At 40.4% G+C, this 22,030-nt stretch overlaps 1 protein-coding gene and 1 long non-coding RNA gene across 3 annotated transcripts in view; one reads left to right on the top strand and one right to left on the bottom strand.

The window, feature by feature from the left end:
- Positions 1-22,030, bottom strand: part of ccdc88b (coiled-coil domain containing 88B) — a 52,975-nt gene that overhangs the window by 8,753 nt on the left and 22,192 nt on the right. For both annotated transcript variants that reach the window (XM_077609633.1, XM_077609634.1), the window contains exons 15-23: positions 21,333-21,512; positions 17,975-18,315; positions 16,754-16,913; positions 15,698-15,997; positions 13,796-13,957; positions 10,410-10,687; positions 9,780-9,923; positions 6,955-7,141; positions 2,759-2,904 (exon numbers count right to left, since the gene is read on the bottom strand). In XM_077609633.1, coding sequence (XP_077465759.1) covers positions 2,759-2,904; positions 6,955-7,141; positions 9,780-9,923; positions 10,410-10,687; positions 13,796-13,957; positions 15,698-15,997; positions 16,754-16,913; positions 17,975-18,315; positions 21,333-21,512 — 1,898 coding nt within the window. The remainder of the gene's footprint in view (positions 1-2,758; positions 2,905-6,954; positions 7,142-9,779; positions 9,924-10,409; positions 10,688-13,795; positions 13,958-15,697; positions 15,998-16,753; positions 16,914-17,974; positions 18,316-21,332; positions 21,513-22,030) is intronic.
- The window catches only part of LOC144082476 (uncharacterized), a 64,846-nt gene continuing 45,561 nt past the window's right edge, over positions 2,746-22,030 (top strand). Inside the window, exons 1-3 of the long non-coding RNA XR_013303258.1 lie at positions 2,746-2,896; positions 13,802-14,029; positions 17,985-18,339. This is a non-coding gene — a long non-coding RNA (uncharacterized LOC144082476). The remainder of the gene's footprint in view (positions 2,897-13,801; positions 14,030-17,984; positions 18,340-22,030) is intronic.

Raw genomic sequence — 22,030 nt, 5'->3', positions numbered from 1 at the left:
CCCAATCATGACTTCGCTCATCCGGTAATGATCCAAAGCATAGAAGCTCATCAAAGAAACTTGAAAGCTCATTTTTTTTGGGGGGGGGGGGTTGTCAGCCAACTGTCTGAGCTCCTCGGCAAGTTGTCAAGCTGCACTCTTCGTACTTGCAGTGTGACACTTCGCAGTGGGAGTTGAACATCATTAAGACCAAGGCGGCAGTGGGCACTGCTCAAAAAAAAAGGACAGAGGGCGCATCAGCACTACTCTCGGCGGTCCAGATTGACAGAACGCAAGCCGAGAAGAACCCAAAGAAGCGGCGGGGTGGCTGAACTCCGTTTTCGTCAGCCACCGAATCCCACTGACATTCTTTCACGGCGTTATCGAGCTTGTCGTTTCGTTCTCAACGGTCGGCTGGTTGAGTTCCGTCAAACTGCAGGGGACTGACCACCCACGCGCCACCGTCAAAGTATGTTCCGGGGTCGTTGGACTTCCCACTCGCTTCCTGACGAGTATTTATGAGCAGCAGGTTCGCAGCACCCCCAATCCCGAAGGAAGCCTCGCTCTGGCGCTTCTTCACGACCCAGACACCCGTAGGAAATGCCGTTTGAACTCTGGTCGTTCCTATTCTAGTTCCGATATCCGCGGGGATAAACATTTCCTAAATCTCGACGAATTTGATTTGCACGGCTTTTTCTGGGAGGGGCTCGCTAATCTACTTTGATATAAGACTCGAGGGCACGACAATCAAAACATTTTGTCTGCCAATTTGAAGAAAGATGGAGAGATCTGTTGCTCTAGCGCAGGGGTCGGGAAGCTTTTTGACGAAGAGAGCCACAAACAATTCATATTTTCCAATGTTATTCCTTGTGAGCCATACTACGAATTTAAAAGTCAAAATACATACATGTAAATGAGTTCATTTTCAATTTTTTTTATAGTAATTTCACCACTTTTAAAGTGGAAAAAAATGAATATTTTTTAAAAGAATCTTATGCTGTTGCTAATCAATAAGAGGATGCATTCCAGAAGAGTCTACTGCAAAAAAAAATGAATATTAAAGCAGTTCTAGATGTAATATCTCAGTTCTGTCACCAGCAATTTCCATATTTTAGCTCACAGGTTAGCAAAGAGCCAGATGTACCCATCAAAAGAGCCACATGTGGCTCTTGAGCCATAGGTTCCCTACCCCTGCTCTAGCGGAAAGGAATGTGAGAACCAAGTCCTATTTTTTTTATGTTCCGATACATTTCGTTAGCAGAGGAAATAACCGTTATCTCGTTGTACAAAGTAAATATTCTTTTATACAACTTGTGCTCTCAATACTTATCCAAAATGTTTCCAATTGGATCCCAAAGAATCCAGATGGCACCTCCAAAAGGGGCCAAGAAGAAAACAAATGATCGTGAAATGAAGTTTGTCACTCTGTCATTTAATTTGACTCCTCCGCTGTTGAATTTGGAATGAATTTCTGTGCTTGATTGCTATTAAATTGCTTTTGTAATAACACATGTCACAGACGCATGAGGTTGTTAGCCACGTCAATCAAAGTCCAAAACGAAAACTCTGTCTTAATGTTTTACACATCAGTATCTAAAACTAGAATACATTTTGGACTATTTAGAAATCCACAAAAATGATTTATTTTGTCCTAAGTATTTGTCCTCCATTTTAAATAACCAGCCTTGATTGACTTTATCCTTCGTGTTTTGCATATGATCAAAAGAGGAAAATTATGATTATTACAGACTAACACAGCTAAATAAACAGCTTCGTAGCTACTGCTTTTTAGCAAAAGCTAACATAATTTGAGATATACATTTTATGATATTTTATCTCATCTGGTCTTTGACTATTATCGTTAATTAATGAATAAATGGGTGAGTGGTTAGCGCGTCGGCCTCACAGCTCTGGGTTCCTGGGTTAAAATCCAGGTCGGTTTGCATGTTCCCCTCCGAGCCTGCGTGGGTTTTCTCCGGGTACTCCGGTTTCTTCCCACATTCCAAAAACATGCATGGTAGGCTGATTGGACACTCTTAATTCCCCCTAACTATGAGTGATTGGTTGTTTGTCTCATTGTGCCCTGCGATTGGCTGGCCACCAATTCAGGGTGTCCACTGCCTCATACCTAAAGTCAGCTGGGATAGGCTCCAGCACCCCACAAGATTAATCAATCCCAACTGTACTGCCATTCTGCAACAACCCAACCACAACCAAACCTCGAAACTTCCAATTTTCTCCCCTCATTTTTGCTCATGCTCGCATCCGCCCCCCCCCCAAAAAAATTGGGTTATACTCGAAAAAATGGGACTTTTCAGGGAAGCACGGTTTAAATAGAAGCGACATGGGCTGTAGAAAACGGCGAGGGCAATAATGTAATTTGGGAGCAATGTGACTCATTAGTCTTAAAGGGTGAAGCAGCTCTGCATGATCGCTATTAGTTCTGGATAATCTGTTTGCAGTCTATTTAACATTTAAAAGAACCTCTGCTGAGGGCTGTTGGACTGTGAAACTGTTTCCTCACGCATCCAGACACACACACACACACACACACACACACACACACATACACACACATACACACACGTACACGTCTCCCCGCAAACGTTATGTACTATTTGCTCCTGCTTGTAGCTTTAATTCTGCCAATCCTGTTAAGAAGCGCTGCAGCCCAAGTTACAAGACCTGATTTACTCTTCAATCCACTTGATCCTCTCTTGTCAGCCGTGTGTGTACGTGCATGTCTTTGTATGTGTGTGTTGTGTGTGCGTGCACTAACTGATATTCTTTCTGCTGCGAATAGTGCTGGTCGCGACGCTCCAGGCTCTGCTCCAATAAGGCCCGGTTCTCCTTCAACAGACTGCCGTTCTGCTCGGCTAAATGACGGTTCTCTTCCTCCGTGTTCCCCTTCAGCTGGGTCAGTAACTGCACACACACACACACACACACACACACACACACATCATACCAGGAAAAGTAAAATACACTGACTTTTACCCAAAAATGTAACAGTTGGCTAGACATCCAATGCTTTTTTTTCGTTCATTAGTTCATTTATCCTGGGGGTGCTGGAGCCTATCCCAGCGAACTATGGGCAAGCTTTTTTATTTAAAAATAATAATAATAAATTGGGGGGTAAAGCTCAGCTATTGGTTTAACATTTTAGTTTTTTATTTGGTTTAAAAACAATGAATGTAAATGAAAAATATGGTCGTAGTTCATTTTTCCTTTTTTTAAATAAACCGAAAAATTATTAATACACCAACAAACCAACAAAAATTATTGTGTTTTTCCCCCTTTTGTTTTTTCATCATCCAATATATATAATATATGTATCTATATGTGTATATATGTATGTATATGTGTATATATGTGTGCAAGTATATATGTGTATATATGTATGTAAGTATATATGTGTATATATGTATATATATGTGTATATATATATACATATATATATATATATATATATATATATATATATATATATATATGTATGTATGTATATATATGTATATATGTATATATAGATATGTATATATGTATATATATGTATATATGTGTGTATATATATGTATATATGTGTGTATATATGTATATATGTGTGTATATATATGTATGTGTGTATATATGTATATATGTGTATGTATATATGTATATATGTGTGTATATATGTATATATGTGTATGTATATATATGTATATATGTGTATGTATATATGTGTATATATATGTATGTGTATATATATGTATATTATATATATTAGTTTTTTTTTATCTAAGCAAACGTTAAATATTTGCAAGAGATTTTTTTGTTCAACAAAGTCTCAATTCATGACTATCAAAATAATAATGAATGATGAATGAATGAATTTTTGTCAGATAATCCATTCATCGTGGCAGACACTGATGATAATGGACACCCGCGTGACGCGCTGTTTCAAAACGGACCTCTGCATCATCATTTAAAAAAAAAAAAAACTGCTTTTTTCATTATATTTGTTAAACTAATAGGCACACGTGGTAGTGTTTTCCAAAACGTGCACGGCCCACAGAATAGACATAACTTAGGTATTAAATGGGAAAGTGCTGCTGTCTGCATTCAGTCAATCAGTCACGCCAACTTGGAAAGAGAGAGAGAGAAAGAGAGAGAAAGAGAGAGCATGTGCCGCGTTGGGGGGGATGCAGGAATTAGACAAAAAGCTTTTAAAGTGGATTTATTCCATGCGGGCACAAACACAACAAAATAGTGTCCAGAAAAATGATTAAGAAAAGTAGGGCTGCACAGTTGAACATTTTAGTAAGTGTCCAAGCTGTTTTTTTTCTTCAAAATGCAGGAAGGTGGAACGAAGCAGTTAATAAATAAATAGTAGATGAAATATTGGCATAATAGGAATATTGTTTCGATGGACTGTGTACCGCCCATTGGTCGAGTGGTTCGTAAGTCAGGCTCACCGTCCTGAGATCGAGGGGTCGAATCCTAGGTGGGGAAGTTTGTATGTTGTCACTAGGCTCGTGTGGGTTTTCTCCGAGTACTTCGGTTTCCTCCCACATCCCATAAATCCATCCATGGTAGGCTGGTTGAATAGTCTAAATTGCCACTAGGTATGCCTGTGATTGGTTGTTGGTCTCATTGTGCCCTGTGATTGGCTGGCAACCAATTCAGGGTGTCCCAAATTGTGAGGATAACCAGTAAGGAAACTGAATGAAAATGTTTTTTTTTTTTAAATACACAACTTTGGTTGTACACTACAGTAAACATATCATACATGTTACAATATATTTTCGTCCTAATAAGTGTAGTCTCTATAAATATGATCCACTGTGGTATAATGCACCATTGTATACAGCATCTAGGCTATGTTTACACATCATAGAACATGCGAGATCAACACTTTACTACACAACACTACAATACACGGTGCAAAATGATCTTTTTTTTTTTCAATCTGGGTATTAATTAACTGTAAACGAATGCCTGTAAACACGCTCGTGAGGAACGGAGCAGATTGTCTTACGGCGCCGATGATTGTCTCATTGGCACTTTTGTCCCCGACAGTTAGCGGCACTGCAGCAAACGTATTGTGAGTCGTGACACGCTCGGAACGTTGCATTAAAAGTGCCGCCCCGTTCGCATTCTGCCACTATTTATTGACTTTCCGTCATGCATTATGGAAACGCTGAAAAGAAGGAAAATACAACTGATGGAGATAAATCCATGAATAAAGAGAGTGACAAACTGGCACTGGGAGGCAACTTCAATTGATTAAGGCGCAAGTTAATTTGACGACTTTGGCTAGCCAAGTGTGAGTTATTGTTCGGTTGGACTAATTGAGAAAAACACGCCCTAACGCGCCATCCTTTTTGCTGCTTTTTTTGTCGATTCACGCACCAAATATTCCTCATTAGAGTCTCAGGTCGAGGCGGCCTATCGAAGCATCTCCCGCTTGGCGTCCTTACGGAAAGTCAATTTGCAAATTTGGACTATTTTCTATTACGTGTTTTTCTTGTCGAGCGTGGAACGTCGAGTATTCTTACCCTCTTGCTACTGTGACTAAAATTGCCCGAATAGGGGATGAATAATCTAAAAAAAATAGGGAAGCAGGCAACGGACGAGTGCGCTTGAGTGCTCTAACAAAACTTTAATATTTAAGGCAGGAAGGATTCAAGAAAATAACAAGGACTCGGCAATAAAAAATCAAATCCGAACTGACGTGGACGACACTCCGACAATAACACATGGGGTTTAAATAGACAAAACAAGAGCTAATCACAAAATACACACAGAGAGGAAAGGGAAGCCAGGAGGGACACAAGAGGCGAAAAGCAAGATATAACAAAACCAGGCAACCCTAACAATTTTCAAAACTTAGCCCGATTTTGACAGACGATGAAGACCAAATTCTTTAAACTGACGACTTCTGCTATCAGTTGTGAGCAAACCCGCACCCGATGAGATGCTAACGATCCTGCCCTCACCTCGGCTATGTAAAACAGCCTCTAAAACCTGCCGTAAAGGTCTAATATTCTGGTTTTAATGGTCCAATCACGCTGCAAATAAACTCTCTTTATTATTCCAAGAGCGTAATGTTTCCCAAAGACTCCACCGCGAAGCTTTTAAATCCTTCTTTGCATGGAAATACTTCATCGGCAAGCACGATATTAAACGTCCGGTTGCAACGGCGGGTTCGGAAGAGCGTATTTTCCTTCTTTTTACTGCACTTGTGGGTTCAGTGAACTTTATGGGGAGCAAATAGCGGAGCTCGCACATTAAATGCTTGTTTTAGTTAAGACTGAAATCGAGCCGGTAAGAAAAGGGAAGGTGTGTGTGGGTGTGTGTTTGTATTGCTCTGGGGCTCCCCCTACAGTCACCGAGTTGAATTGGCTTTTGGTCGATGCAAATAAATGGCAGTCTCGCAACATCCTTTTTTTTTTTACAAGCGGAGAACTGTTGGATTGTTCCGACATTTGCGACTGAAGCGCTCTAGAAAAGGAGGCCTTTTAATTATTTTCCGGCTCGTGTATTGTTTGCTCCCCGCAGTGGCTACAATTAGTGTTTCCGGCATGAATAATTCAAGTGATGGCAAAGTTATGTCTGTTGGATTTTTAATAGGTTCATGATGGTGTTTGTATTTTGCAACTCAAAAACCCGGCGTCATTAGTCAGTTTGTTTGTTGGTGGAGATTATGGAAAAACTGCATAGCCTATTTTTTGCTAAACTTTGTGGAAGAGTCTGTGTGCATTTTTACTGTGTGATCATGGGGTCAAATGTGTGTGTTTATGTGGCCTGGCCTACATAAAAATGTATTTTTATTTGGGTTTCACACAAACCCCTTCTTTAATACTCCCTTTTTTATGTAATTATCGAAATATTATGGTTTATATACGATACAGTACCTAAGTGGGGCTGTTTTTGTCATTCCCCTCAAATTAGACGTATGTATTCCCATAGTCATTTTGTAGTAGGTGGTCTTACCTGGTACTGGTTAGTGAGGCGGGCATTACTCAGGTCCAGACTTTGGTTGGCTTCCCTCAGGAGGCTGAGCTCCCCCTCCAGTCGAGTTCTTTCCAGCAGGGAGGCGCTCAACTCCCCCCTGAGCGAAGAGCCCTGAGCCAGCAGCTCTGCTTGTGATGCCATCAGCTCCTTCTGTTGCCCCTGAAGCCTGTACACAAATGTACCGCAGAAGGCCTTACATCACTGTTCTCTACGTGAAACTCATTCGTTTTTTGTTACATAACAAAATGAGTAATAGTTGGAAAACGACGGATTTGTCCCTAAAAAAATGATGACTGAATCAAGGGTGCGGCTTATATGCGCACAAATTAGACTTGACATGCACGAAACTGCAAAGACGAAACGCCATAACGCAAGACGATGCGGCCGATAGGGTCATTTATTTCAAAGTAGAGAAAAGATAAACAGTTCAAACGCCAAACAAAATTGATTTTGACGTCGATTAATGGAATTCGAGATGAAAAAAAACGTAAGTTGCATAAAACGTGAAAAAACTCACTTACTTGCCCCTGCTATTGCTCGCTCAGGGCGCCACCATCTTACTTAGGAATGACAAACTAGACCACTACGGACACACTTCCTGGTTGTAGTGCTCACCTGACTTCCTTTTTGAATTTGTCTACGTGCAGACAACAACCTTTCGGAATGTGCAATCCAGCAATCGATTATTACAAGCAACATATTTGTCCTCCTATTAAAACCATGAATATGGAGGTGAAAATTGTTAAACCGAGGGGCGTCTTATACGAGAGAAATCGTAAAATTCAACGATTTTAAGGCAATTTTAAGGGTGCGGCTTATACGTGAAGACGGCCAATATGCGAGAAAATGCGGTAGCTGAAAATATTTTTTATTTTATTTGTTTATTTCATTCCGAGGCCACGCTGGTAGCTCAAAACGCTTGTTTTTTGGCAAAAAAAGTATCATTTTTTAGATGTTTCAGGGCCATTGACAGAAATTTGAATCCAATTCATTTTAACAGGCAGTGTGTTTTTTTAACCTAACAATATACACAATTAAAATAAATATAATTTAAAAAGTAAATCAATGCCACTGGATAATTGCTCGCCATCTACCGCCTTCAATGAGTTAATTGGCATTATCTTTAGCCTTCTCATCGTTGTACTTGGTGTTTAGTACATTTGTAAACGATAGATGCATCACATGATTCTGGCAACTATATCAAAGATGACTTTGCCCTCAATCCAGATGTGCATGTACCAATCCAAAGGATGAAGGGTGCACAGTCCTCTTTTCACATGCCTGAGCCTCAATTTTATCCCCAAAGTATGTTTAGATAAATAACTGTAGTCATGTGAGTGTGTAAAATGGGAACATTTGCCTCCATAAAATGGATAGGCGGACCATTTAAAGTCTCCCTCATTGATTATGAAAATAGATGGCGATTAACAAGACGAGGTGCATTTGGAACTGCAAATGTGCTTTTAGCTAAATAGCACTCGCAACGAGAGCATAATGACAATAGTCTTCAGTTTAGCAGCCTGTCATTAGCGAGGTTGTGTTCAGTATCAGTTGAGTCAATAGGACAACCTGTCATGTGAAATACCTTGACACACGAGTGTCCCAACATACGAGAAATTTGAGATACGAGGAAAATCAGAGCAAATTGTTTTAATTGTAATATCCTATTTTTATGTTTTTTTCCAGAGGGTGAGAAGCAATTCATTTGTATTTAGTTATTTTAAATGGGAAAAGTCGATTTGAGATACGAGTGAATTGACACATGCCTTAATCTCATATCTCAAGGTACAGACGCTCCCCTACTTACGAACATTCGAGTTACGAACAACGGTACATACGAACATGTCTGCGCATAGGTTTTTTTTTTTTTCCTTTTTTTTCAAGATGGTGCCGTCATGCGTAAGCCAGTGACAGTAGCTCGGTATATTCTTATGTTTTTCGTGTTTTACAGCCCTTCTATCTTTTTTTAAATTACATTTTAATATCTCTTAATACATTCCTCTTTACTTTGTACTTTATACTTTTTGCTTTAATGTTTTTACAACTTTCTTTGTTCTGTGAGCCTGGCTTCTTTCGGCTACTTCTTGTAGTGCTTCTTTCCGCCGCTAATACCGACGAAGCCTGGCGCTGTGAGAGCTCACCCAGCATCCACCTTCCTCTGCCCAGTTCGTTGCAGTGCGGAAGTGCGTGAACGTATCTCCAGTGCGCAAAGAACATTTTTATCATTAAATATCTCGTGCATCCATTATTCAATATGGTTGGTGAAAAGCGAAAGGCTTCTAGTGAGGGAGGTGCAAGGAAGAGGCAAGCCATTTCATTTGAAACGAAAGTGGCAATAATAAAGAAGCTTGATGCAGGTGAGAAAATGGTGAGCGTTGCACGGGCATACAACTTGAATCGTTCGACGATCGTTCGTTAAATGTTTTTTTCAGTACATACCAATGCAGGTTACTTATACAAGCCTTAAACATACAAATGCACTTATATAAACCTTCGATATACTAATATTGGCCTTAAACATTTATTATAATACAAAATATAGCACTGAATCAACTTACGAACAAATTCAACTTATGAACAATCGCTCGGAACCTAACTCGTTCGTAAGTAGGGGAGCGTCTGTATCACTGTATACATTGTCTTCATCGTGAGCGAATCATTTTTTTTGTTCTTGCACGACCGTCTCGAACTATTTTGCACTTGCGTTGAACCCACCTATGGTTTTGTCACGTCTGATCCGTAGCAATTGGGTCATGTCAGAGTTTAAATGCGAGCGAGCGCAAAGCCGACTCGGTATTTGTCACCTCTCGCTGTCTTCTTTCAAGCTCTCCAGCTCTCGTTCTCGCTCCAACGTCTTGTGAGCTTCCGCTTGCATGGCCTCCCTCTCGGTTTTCATCTCTCGCTCCCTCTGCTCCAGATGGCTTTTAGCATCCAGCAGCTCTTTGTAGCTAGACAGTACAATACGCACACGTTAAATAAAGGCTTTGGCGGAAAATGCCGGGAAACGCTGTCGGGAAGCCAACATTTGACGGAGAATCAACTCGACGCGCGGCAGAATATCTTCGGTGATTCGAGGCGATGCCGTGACATTGCCTTCCCATTTTGGATAAAAAACATGTTTGCGATCCGGGAAGATGATATAAGTCCGTTTTATTACACGGGAACACAATTACAAAGCGCAGTAAACTGGGAGAGAATCATTTTTGACACGCAATACCTTTGTTTTATAACCTTTTCCTGGCATTTGGATGACTTTTTTTTCCTGGGCGTACGCAAAAGGTGAATTGGTTTTCTCGTGGAATGGGCGTAATAACCCTTTCTCCCGCACAATAGCAGGTGCTCATCGACGAGGATCTCCTTGAAATTGCGAGTTGTATCCTTTTTAAATCGATAGCGATATTCTGTATTGGTTGTCAGGGCGTGTACGTTCGTACCTGGCCTCCAGTTCCCGGTGTCGCGCCTCCAGACCGCGGTTGCTGGTCCGTAGGCCAGAGTGTTTTTCTACAAGTCGTTCCAGCTCCGTCTCCTGGCGCTGCTGGAGCGCCGTCAGTCGTTGGTGGTCCCGCCGCAGGGCCTCGGTCCGCTCGGCCGACTCTCGGCGTTCTCGCGCCCACACCTCGGACTCGGCTTCCAGCGCCGCGCATCGGGCCTCGCTCTGGCTGTGGCGCGCCTGCGTCGCCGCCAGCTGCGAGTTGACGTTCACCTGATCCACCTGTGTGCGGTGACACTCAAGTTGTTATATAAGTTGCACTTATACTGCTATTTTCTTTGTCGTTTTCGTCTCCAAACTCATTTTTTCTCATAGCCCACCTCATAGTTATTTATTCGACCACTTATTCATTCATGTGGACTACTTATGTGTGTTGTTGACTACTTATTATGTGACTACTTATTATGTGACTACTTATTATGTTGACTACTTAATATGTTGACTACTTATGTGACTACCTATGTATGTTGTTGACTACTTATTATCTTGACTACTTGTTTATGTTGTTGACTACTTATTATCTTGACTACTTATTATGTGACTACTTATTATCTTGACTACTTATTATGTGACTACTTATTATCTTGACTACTTGTTTATGTTGTTGACTACTTATTATCTTGACTACTTGTTTATGTTGTTGACTACTTATTATCTTGACTACTTATTATGTGACTACTTATTATCTCTATTACTTGTTTATGTTGTTGACTACTTATCTTGACTACTTATTATGTGACTACTTATTTATGTTGTTGATTACTTCGGTATGTTGACTACTTATTTTGTTGACTACTTAGGTATGTTGACTACTTAGGTATGTTGTTGACTACTTATTTTGTTGACTACTTATTTTGTTGACTACTTATTTTGTTGACTACTTATTGTGTTGACTACTTATTTTGTTGACTACTTGTTTTGTTGACTACTTGTTTTGTTGACTACTTAGGTATGTTGTCGACTACTTATGTATGTTATTGACTGCATACTTATTTATGTTGTTGACTACTTATTTTGTTGACTACTTATTATGTGATTACTTAGTTATCTCATCTCATTTTCTGAACCGTTTTATCCTCACTAAAGTCTAAAGGGGGTGCTGGAGCTAATCCCAGTTGACTTCGGGCCAGAGGCCGGGGACACCTTGAATTGGTGGCCAGCCAATCTCAGGGCACAAGGTGACAAACAACCAATCACGCTCACACTCATACTAAGGGCCAATTTAGAGTGTCCAATCAGCCTACCTACTTAATGATTCATTACTTATTTATTGTTATTTTTTTATCATTAGTTAATATTTATTTGTGCACTTCACGGTGAAGCATTAAATCTCATTATACTTGTATAATGACAATAAAAGCATTCAATTTAATTCTCTTCTGAATGCACATTCTCATAAAATATTACATATAGAGTTAAAGACACCTGTTATGGAAATCAGAAGCCAATCTGTTGAGATATATGTATATTTTTGGGGGGCTTTCAACAGCTTTGAACCCTGCATCTTATAGTTCAATCTGGCAAATTTATGGATTTTTTTTTACAGGCACATGTGCTCTGATTTATCCTGGTATAAATATGCAATATTACAATTATAGACACCTGCATCCAATAGAACAGCACGGATTGTTTATGAACAAATATACTTTTGTGCTTGAGGCTTAAAAACATATTCAAAAAGGAAAATTGGTTAAAAAAATGACTTACTATATCTCAACATTTCATTGTCAATACCCCTGAAAGATAAGCGTTAAACGCCAATGACGGGCAGCGAGTTCATTTTAGTCACTCCCATTTTCATTTCGGTGTACTTAGCGATCTGTTTGTGTTAGTTTGCGCATAAGTCTCCTTCCAACCTGAGTCTGTAGCATGTTCAATAAAAATATACACATCAAATTTCCCCACTCGAGGACTACTAAAGCGCTTTTATTAGAGCACATGGCGACGCGTGCCTCTGCCGTGTCCTGAATCATGGCTCAGTTATGCGTTGCCATCCATGGGCCCGCCCGGAAGACCACCCGGGGGATTTCCCACACGCTCCTCTCTCAATCACTATCTGTTCACATTCATAATGCTGTTTATGTGCTCTACTAACTTATTTTTTCATTCTCCTGCCCTTAAGGCTGCAATCAACCAGGCTACATCATCTTCTATTCTTTTTTTTGCAAGAGGAATATGAATTGTAATATTCTCCGTGGTTGGAGTGACCTATAAAAAAATTGGGAAAGTCATGCTTTGGGATAGTTTTCACCCAAATATCATCTTTAAGGATGAAAGCGTTGTGGGAGGAGTCCACTCAAGCGTCATGTTTCATTCAATGGTTCATTTTCCGTTATGCTTTTTCTCACGAGGGTGCCGGAGCCTATCCCCCGGAGGGGAGCTAGCCAATCGCAGGGCTCAAGGAGGCAAACAACCAATCCCTCATAGCTAGGAACTGTTTAGAATATAATTAACCTAGGTTTGATATTTTTTGGGGCGAACCTGGGATCGAACCCTCGATCCCAGAACTGTGAGGCCGAGGCGCTAAACACTTGTCCAGCATCCCCTGCAACTCTTGTGAGGATAAGCGGCACGGACAATGAATTAAAGAATGTTAAAGTCTAAACAGATATTCAGTATAGATACATCTGTGGAATAATAATGACTGTATTTTCCGGACTATAATTCAAACTTTTTTTCATAGTTTGGCTGGGCTTGCGACAAATATTCAACAGACTGACTAATTTTTTTTTCTCTGACTACAACAACCTATTATGCCTTTTAATTTAGCTACCTGAAAAAAATGTTGCCCTAACACATGCCTGTTTAGCCCGTTTTTCTAAACGATTTTTTGATTGTTACCTTAACATATATTCTTGATTTCTGATCATATAAAATAATGCCCTCCCAACAGTGTGACTTATCCTCGAGTGAGACTAATATTTTTTTTTCCTTCTTAATTATGCATTTTTTGGCTGGTGCGACTTATAGTCTGGTGCGACTTATAGTCAGGTGCGACTTATAGTCAGGTGCGACTTATAGTCAGGTGTGATTTATAGTCCAGAAAATACGGTACTTATGTTGACGACTTATTTATTCATTTCTATTTTTTTATTTGGCTCATCCCACATCTACTGGAGTGCGACTTATAGTCCAAAAATATGGTAGTCTTTCAAGGCCTAGATTTTTTTTTTAGACACGGGCTTGAATTTATCGTATAGCGAACGCTCCTAAACCTGGTCATGCAAAAAAAAAACATTTTAAAATTCAAGCGTGACTCTTTTTTTCGTATGAAATGGCCCGGCGTTCCCGAAATGTGACTCATCTCGTCCATCTGGCTTGTTCTCTCACCTGTAGCTGAGTGTTGAGCGTCTGCAGTCGGGTGCACGACTCCTGCAGGCTGAGCGAGTGTCGACGCAGCGCCTCCAGCTGCTCCTTCAGGTGCTCGCACGTCTCCCGGGACTGAGCCAGACGCGACAACAAAGCGTCTTGTCCCGCCAGCGCCACGGCTTTCTGAGGCGGAGGAGATCACAGAGGCGGAACCCAGACGGCGGAGTGGCCTGCTAAATCATTCATCCTCCCAAAGTAAGTCGACACCGCGTGTCGTCTCGCCTGGGCCTCACGCAAGCGACTCTAGAAAAGAGCGTCTGGTTTGAACTTGAGCGACACGCGTGTCGGAGATGACCCGTCGGAGTGCTTTCAAGTGCTAATGAAAGTTACTTTGCATTGCGAGTGTGTCATCGCAAATGAATTCAGTCTGCATCTGTCTCCAATTTACACACTTACAACAAATGGAATCTTTCCACCTGCGCGACACTTCAATTACTGCATCGTGTGAGTGGCGGCTGGAAAAATTGGCTTGCTTAGACTTTAAATAAATAGAACATATTTGTCAAAACCACTGTAGGAACTATATATATATATATATATATATATATATATATATATATATATATATATATATATATATATATATATATGTATATGTATACATATAGAGTTGTATGTATATATATACATATATATATACATATACATACATATATACATATATATATATACATATATACATATATATATATGCATGTATATATGTATGCATATATATGCATGTATATATGTATGTATATATATAGATATATGTATATATATATGTATGTATGTATATATGTATGTATATGTATATGTGTATATATATACATATACACATACACATATACATATACATACATATATATATATATACATATATCTATATATATATACATACATATATACATGCATATATATATATATGCATACATATATACATGCATATGTATATATGTATATATATATATATGTATATATATGTATGTATATGTATGTATGTATATATGTATATGTATGTATGTATATATGTATATGTATGTATATATATATATGTATATATATGTGTATATATACATATATATTTGTATATATATATATATGCACATATTTCTCCTATGTCTGCAAACCCTGAACAACTTTTGGTTCGAGTGATGCAAAAATAATTAATGTCATGTTTTTAATCGCATAATTTTATGACTTTTCTCCAAATATAACTTATATCCTAATATTATACAAAAGAAATTGCGCTCACACAGCCTTTACGTCGCAAAAGTTGACCCCCTCGAAACCAAACAACCTCCACTAGAGAAAAATAAGCAACAAAATGACGGTTTCACAATTTGAATCTTGTCATAGTATAAGCTATCATTTAACGTTCATCCCGTTTTGATTTTAACCTTTTAATAGTTCAATTTTAACCTCATTCTATGCATATTCATTTTTCTCTCTGAATATGACTTCTTGCAATTTCCCGGATTTCAATCATTCCGGCACCCGAGTTCCATTCGGGACAACAACGATCCAATCCCACGAGTATAATAATAAATGAAAAAGATTCCCGACCTTGGAGGAAGCGCAAAGCACATTAATGATATTTTTCTAAGACTAAGCGTCGACGGCAGAAGGCAGAAAAAGGCAAAGCGAGATAAGCGAGACCAAGAGTCGCTAAGGTGACATTACAGAAAGTGATGGAGAGATAAAGCTGGGGGAAATAAAGCGTTACGCTCGGCAAGTGGATACTTTAGCCAACGGAAACTCGCCTGGAAGGCCCACGGCAAAAGACTTTCCCCATAATACGGATCGTTATCCCTCCGCTAAATAACTGCGACATCCAAAACTTTTGCTGCGCCGTCAAATGTTCGACTCCAAATACGTACGCACCTCTTTTTCCAGCTGGAACATCCTGCCAGTTAGCTGCCCCTCCGAAAATTGGCCACCTCGGTCTTGATTCAGGCTCGATTCCTCCCATTGGTCCTTTGGCCAAGAGGGTATTTGGTTGGAAGACTGACTGGACGGATGGAGGCCAGGTCCCGGTTCCATCTGAGGCTCGGCGGGTGGCTCCGATTGGTTGAGAGCTTCGCTTGCGTCTTTTAGTTCGGACTCAGCCTTTTGGAGATTCCGGCTGAGGCGCTGGACTTCGGCCGTAAGACGGCGAGAAAGAGTCTGCTCATTGGACAGATCCTGACCATGAAAAAAAGCATGTTATGAATTATGGCTGACATTTATGGTATGAAAAGATGCTTTTTTAAATTTTTCCCTTAGCTTTGCTGGCTCAGGTGTTCCCGAATTTTCTCTTCTAAGAATGCAAGCGGCATTTTTCAGCCTGTTGTGAGCTTCCCCAATTTTTTCTTCCAAACGCATCTCGGCTCAAAACGATCAGTGCAGTTTTAATTTCGACGCAAGACGCAAAAACGAAGGTTTTCGTTCCTGAGGATCAACACTAGCTTGCAAAATTTGAGTACCACTGAATAGATAGCACACAATTATGGTCTCAAGGGTATTAAAAGAAAGGTACTTTTTAATTTTGTTGTTTTGCAGTTTAACTCTTAGCAGACTTTTTCATTCCGAGCCTTCCCAAAACTTCAAATGGCTTCGTCATTTTCCTCTCTATGCACATCTGACATGTCATTAATTAACAAAACGACTTCCACTAATCCCTAAATCACCCGAAAAAAGATGCATTCATTCGAATGTGACTCTGATTTGACTGCTATTTTTTATTTCCAAGCCTGAATTTCGCACATCAACACACTTCAATAAGCAACACACTAAAAACAGCAATAGAATTGAACACGACTGCAAACAAACCCCACTGAATATTCATCCCTTTTGGAACCCCACTGAGCGTGATTACCAATCTCAGCCTCATTATTTTATCAATGCTTTTGTTCGGTTTATTCATCGTGAAAATCCCCCATGGCACCCACGCGCACACACCTGTGAAAGCGCCTGAATTTTAGCCTGTGCATCTGTGTAGCGCTCTTCAAGATGGCGTTTATTCTCCTCCAGGCTGTTCAACCGGGTGTCCAAGTCTCGCTCCGTCTCCCGTAGGCCAACGCACAGCTCCTTGGACTCGGACAGTTGTTGACAAACAGACCTGCATGCGCATACATACACAAAAACATGGCAGGAACGGGTCAAAATAAGAAGTACCGTATTTTCTGGACTATAAGTCGCACCTGAGTATAAGTCGCACCGGAGTATAAGTCGCACCGGAGTATAAGTCGCACCTGAGTATAAGTCACACCTGAGTATAAGTCGCACCAGCCAAAAAATGCATAATTAGGAAAGGAAAAAACATATTTAAGTCGCACTGGAGTAGAAGTCGCATTTTGGGGGGAAATTTATTTGATAAAATCCAACACCAAAAATATACATGTTTTAACATTTTAAATTAAATTAGAGAACAACAGGCTGAATAAGTGTGGGGTATACAAACGTTACATGACTGACATGCCTTCTCGGTTGTTTTTTGAATTATATTTATAAAATGTTGAAATGATCAACACAGAGCGTCCTCGTGCGGTTTAGTGTGAAAATAACGTGAAATGATATAATAATGTGTTAATAATTTCACACAAGTCGCACCCGTGGCCAAACTATGAAAAAACTGCAACTTATAATCCACAAAATACGGTAGTCAACATAGTTTTCAAGCAAGTAGATGAGAAATATTGTCAGTTATTTGAATAAAAGGAGCCCTATTTGATAGTAAATATTTTACTTAACATTGTATATGCTTGCTTACAAAATAATATTGACATATAATGGAATATGAGACGGCTATATTTATTTTAGACTGTTATATTTTGAAAAAAGCCTTTGGCGAGTACTTTGCAGGTGGTGGCAACAACACAGTATTTATTTAGATGAGGCAAATATGATGGAAAAAAACTGAGATCATTTCTGTCAGACCTAAAATAACATTTTGTTTTTCCAATTGTTCCGCAGTATAATTTTGCACTCGTCACTGATTGTTTAGAGAACAATTTCATTTTTATAAGGACTACTGCTGAGTTTCCAAAACAATAGTTGGGCAAGGTCATTTGTGGGAAAAAAATGGAAAATATTATGACAAGGACTCTTGATAACGCCAATCAATGCTCAATGGACCGAAGTACTCTCCAATATTTTATGTGTGTGTGTGTGTTTGTTAACCTGTGCTCAGCATCCAAGGCCCTCCCTCGCTGGTTGCTGTGCTCCAGAGCCACATTGGTGCTTTCCAGCTGCTGCCTGAGTCTAGCCACGCCCCTTTCGCGCTGCCTGGCTTCCTTCCGCGAGCCGTCCAGCTCGGACAGACACGCCTCCTTCTCCTGCTCCAGGTGCGAAGCGTCCAGCAGAGCCTGGTCGCGCGCCCTAGCGGCGGACTGAGCCTCGGCGCCGGCGTCTCGCAACTCCGCCTCCAACTCTTCCTGGCGCCGCCGGGAGGTCTCCAACGTGCGGCCCTGACGTTCCAGCTCGGCCTTGAGGGCCTGAGCCGTCGAGGCCGATTGTTCGCTCTGGTTAAAAAGAATGTTGCAGAGGTGAGTAGTAATGCTATTTATTGAGTAACCGTATTTTCTCGCATATATGCCGAATTTCTTGCAAAAAAAACCAATGACTGTATCGAGGGTAGGGCTTATATGCGCATAAATCAGACTTGACATGCACGAAACTGCAAGGTGACGAAGACGAAACGGCATAACGCAAGACAGAATAAGGTCATTTATTTCTAAATAGAGAAAAGAGAAATAGATAAAATGCTAAACACATTTATTTTGATGTCTCTGAAGGAAATTCAAGAAACGTCCTGGTTGTACTGCTCACGTGACTTCTTTTTTGAATTTGTCTACGTGCAGCCAACACCAATCCAGCAGACAATCCTTTCGATTCATACAGAATCTCACAAATACCACGAGCGATAATTTTCTTCTTAAGATTTTCCCTTCAAAGTAACACATTTGTACTCCCTATAAAAACCATGAATATGGAGGAGAACATTTTGAATTAGAGGGCGTCTTATACGAAGGAAACTGTCAAATTCAACCATTTTAAGGCCATTTTAAGTGTACGGCTTATACGTGGATGCGGCTAATATGCGAGAAAATACGGTATTTCACATAGAATCGAAGGCGCCGTTTCCCAACTCTCGTCCCGTTGCCATTTGGCAAAGATAGACCAAGGAAAACTGGACAAAACGACCGTTTTATTCTGATATCAGAACATATGTTTGTCCTTGCTCAGGTTTTTCAGACTAGAATTCATCCGGGTTGTAAAATACTCATCTTTCAGTCTCGGAAACACAATCACGACACCAGAGAATCAGGTAAAGACAAGCGGAATACACCTGGAGCTAGTCGGCAGCCAATCACAAGGCTCCTGGGGTACACGAGCATTTTATTGGCCACTTGTTAGAACTCCATTTATCATCCGATAGCATCGTCACTTCACCAAAATGACAAACGAAAGCAACAACACCATATATATACACGTGGCTTTCTATCTCCGACGACGGAAGGAAAGCACACGGGCTTTATGCCAATACGAAAGCGGACCGAACATTTTCGGCGACGCTAAGAACACGAGAGAGGCCTCGGGAGACCGTCGCAAAACAACGAGAGGCATTTAAAAAATTCTTAGCTCTCGGCCAGTCGATAAAGATTCTTTATAGACTCCAACTAAAGCAACTTTGACTGTGGGTCAGGAATCTCCTGTTAGGCTTCTTTTAATAATGTCCTTGAGGACTATCGTGAAAAGATCTGTTTACGGTGTCATTTCACCGCGAATGAAATGACCAAATGTGTTGTTGTTTTTATCTGGGTGGAAGGCTGGAGTCAACAGAAGGTGCCGAGAGGATATTGGCGTGTTGTTTATCCCCGTTCGTGTATAAACTCCCCGCAGCTGAAGCGAGCCGATCGTATTTCATGTTTCATTTAACACGCGCGCTTTGAGTCGCCATTAATTCGGAGTATTTTCTACTCACCCGCCTTGTCGGGTGAGTAGAAAAGCCAGAGCTGCGGATGGCTTTTTATTGGAGATTTTATTTTGGGGATCTATTTGTCGTCTTTACTGTTTCGTTAATATTTTAACCCGTTCGGGGAGAGTGGACATTATTCTGCAGGTTATTAGCGTAAAGATGCGGTGAAATACTATAGTAAGGGACTTTAAAATGTTAGCATAACATATTTGGGGCATCCGAAAAAGTGACAGAAAAGATCTGTTCTATTGGAGATTTTATTTTGGGGATCTATTTCTATTTGTCGTCTTTACCGTTCCGTTAATATTTTAACCCATTCCGGAGATTGGGCGCCACAGTGGACGTTATTCCTCAGGTTATTAGCGTAAAGGTGCAGTGAAATACTATAGGAAGGGACTTTAAAATGTTAGCATAACATATTTTGGTCGGGGTAGAAAAGCCACAGCTGTGGATGGCTTTTTATTGGACATTTTATTTTGGGGATGTATTTGTATTTGTCGTCTTTACCGTTTCGTTAATATTTCAACCTGTTCGGCAGAGTGGTCGCCACAGTGGACGTTATTCCGCAGGTTATTAGCGTAAAGGTGCGGTGAAATACTATAGGAAGGGACTTTAAAATGTTAGCATAACATATTTTGGGCATCCGAAAAAGTGACAGAAAAGATCTGTTCTATTGGAGATTTTATTTTGGGGAATCTAGTTCTAATTGTCGTCTTTACCGTTTTGTTAATATTTTAACCCGTTTGGGGAGAGTGGTCAGAGTTAGGAAGGGACTTTAAAATGTTAGCATAACATATTTTGGTCGGGGTAGAAAAGCCAGAGCTGTGGATGGCTTTTTATTGAATTTTTTTTTCTTGGGGATCTATTTCTATTTGTCGTCTTTACTGTTTCGTTAATATTTTAACCCGTTCCAGAGAGTGGTCGCCTCAGCAGACATTATTCCGCAGGTTATTAGCGTAAAGGTGCGGTGAAGTACTATAGGAAGGGACTTTAAAATGTTAGCATAACATATTTTGGGCATCTGATAAAGTGACAGAAAAGGCTTAATACATACATTTGACATTTGACCCTTAGTGCTTTAAACCCGCCCACTCATTAAATCTCCAGACAAACGATGATGTCACACATTTTTGCAGTCATTATTGCACCTTCTGTTGACTCAAGCCTTTAATTCACGAATATAAATAACATTTTAAAAGGCTGTTAACTATATTTCATGCTGTATACTCAGAAACTCGACAAATCTTATGATCTAACGGTTTGTTTCTCAAAATTACAATTAAAGTAACTGCAAGCGCCCAATCCATTCCTATGATCTAGTGGTTAATTTGTCAAAAAAACAATTCTAGTACCGTATTTTCTCGCATATAAGCCCTATTTGTCGCTCCAAAAAATGATGACTGAATCGAGGGTGGGGCTTATATGCGCACAAATTAGACTTGACATGCACAAAACTGCAAAGACGGAACGCCATAATGCAAGACAGTGCGGCTGATACGGTCATTTATTTCAAAATAGAGAAAAGGTAAACGGCGTTGTCGGGAAGGGGATGCGTCTAACCTTGCGGTGGGCGGTGCGCAGGGCATCCACGGTGCTTCGTAGCGCGTCCCGGTCTCGCTCCAGCGCCGCCCGTTCCCCCTCCAGGCTGGCAATGACGGTGGTTTGCATGCTGTGAAGCTCGGCTTGACTCCGTAGACGACAAAGCTCCTCCTCCGCGGTCCCGGCCTCGGATTGTAGAACCTGAGGCGTCGGATGGGAGACGAGCTAAGACCATTGTGTGGACTACGCCGTCCTCGGTATAGTGCAAAAACTCCATAGGCTTTGCGATTGGATGATGCCAAAAAAGACTTGACACGTTTTCACAAAACCTCCAAAAAGTATCGGGCATTTGAAACCTCCCACGGTCATAAAATATGGCTTTATTTTTAATGTCTGTTTGGATTCAGACGCAATTCTTGGGACAGCAAACCAAGTCTGTAAAGGCACGACCGCTACTCGCCATGAATTGTATTCCAATCGTTTTAGTCGTCACGCAACTATCCATCTGTTTGCGGCCTGCCGACAAACAAACAGATGGACAAATAAATGGGACGCCCTATTAAACTTTTTTTCACTTTGGCGAACGCTTCAAAACAAAAAAAATATTTCAATGTTTCATTTCCGAAAATCGAAATGCGACAATCTAGCCTCCCCAAAAATATTTCTTACCAACAAATGAATGCAACACGTTACTACATGGCATTCTGCATTGCGACTTA

Source organism: Stigmatopora argus, chromosome 9, assembly GCF_051989625.1.
Source record: "Stigmatopora argus isolate UIUO_Sarg chromosome 9, RoL_Sarg_1.0, whole genome shotgun sequence".
Taxonomy (NCBI): domain Eukaryota; kingdom Metazoa; phylum Chordata; class Actinopteri; order Syngnathiformes; family Syngnathidae; genus Stigmatopora; species Stigmatopora argus.
This window is presented reverse-complemented; position numbering and strand designations above follow the sequence as displayed.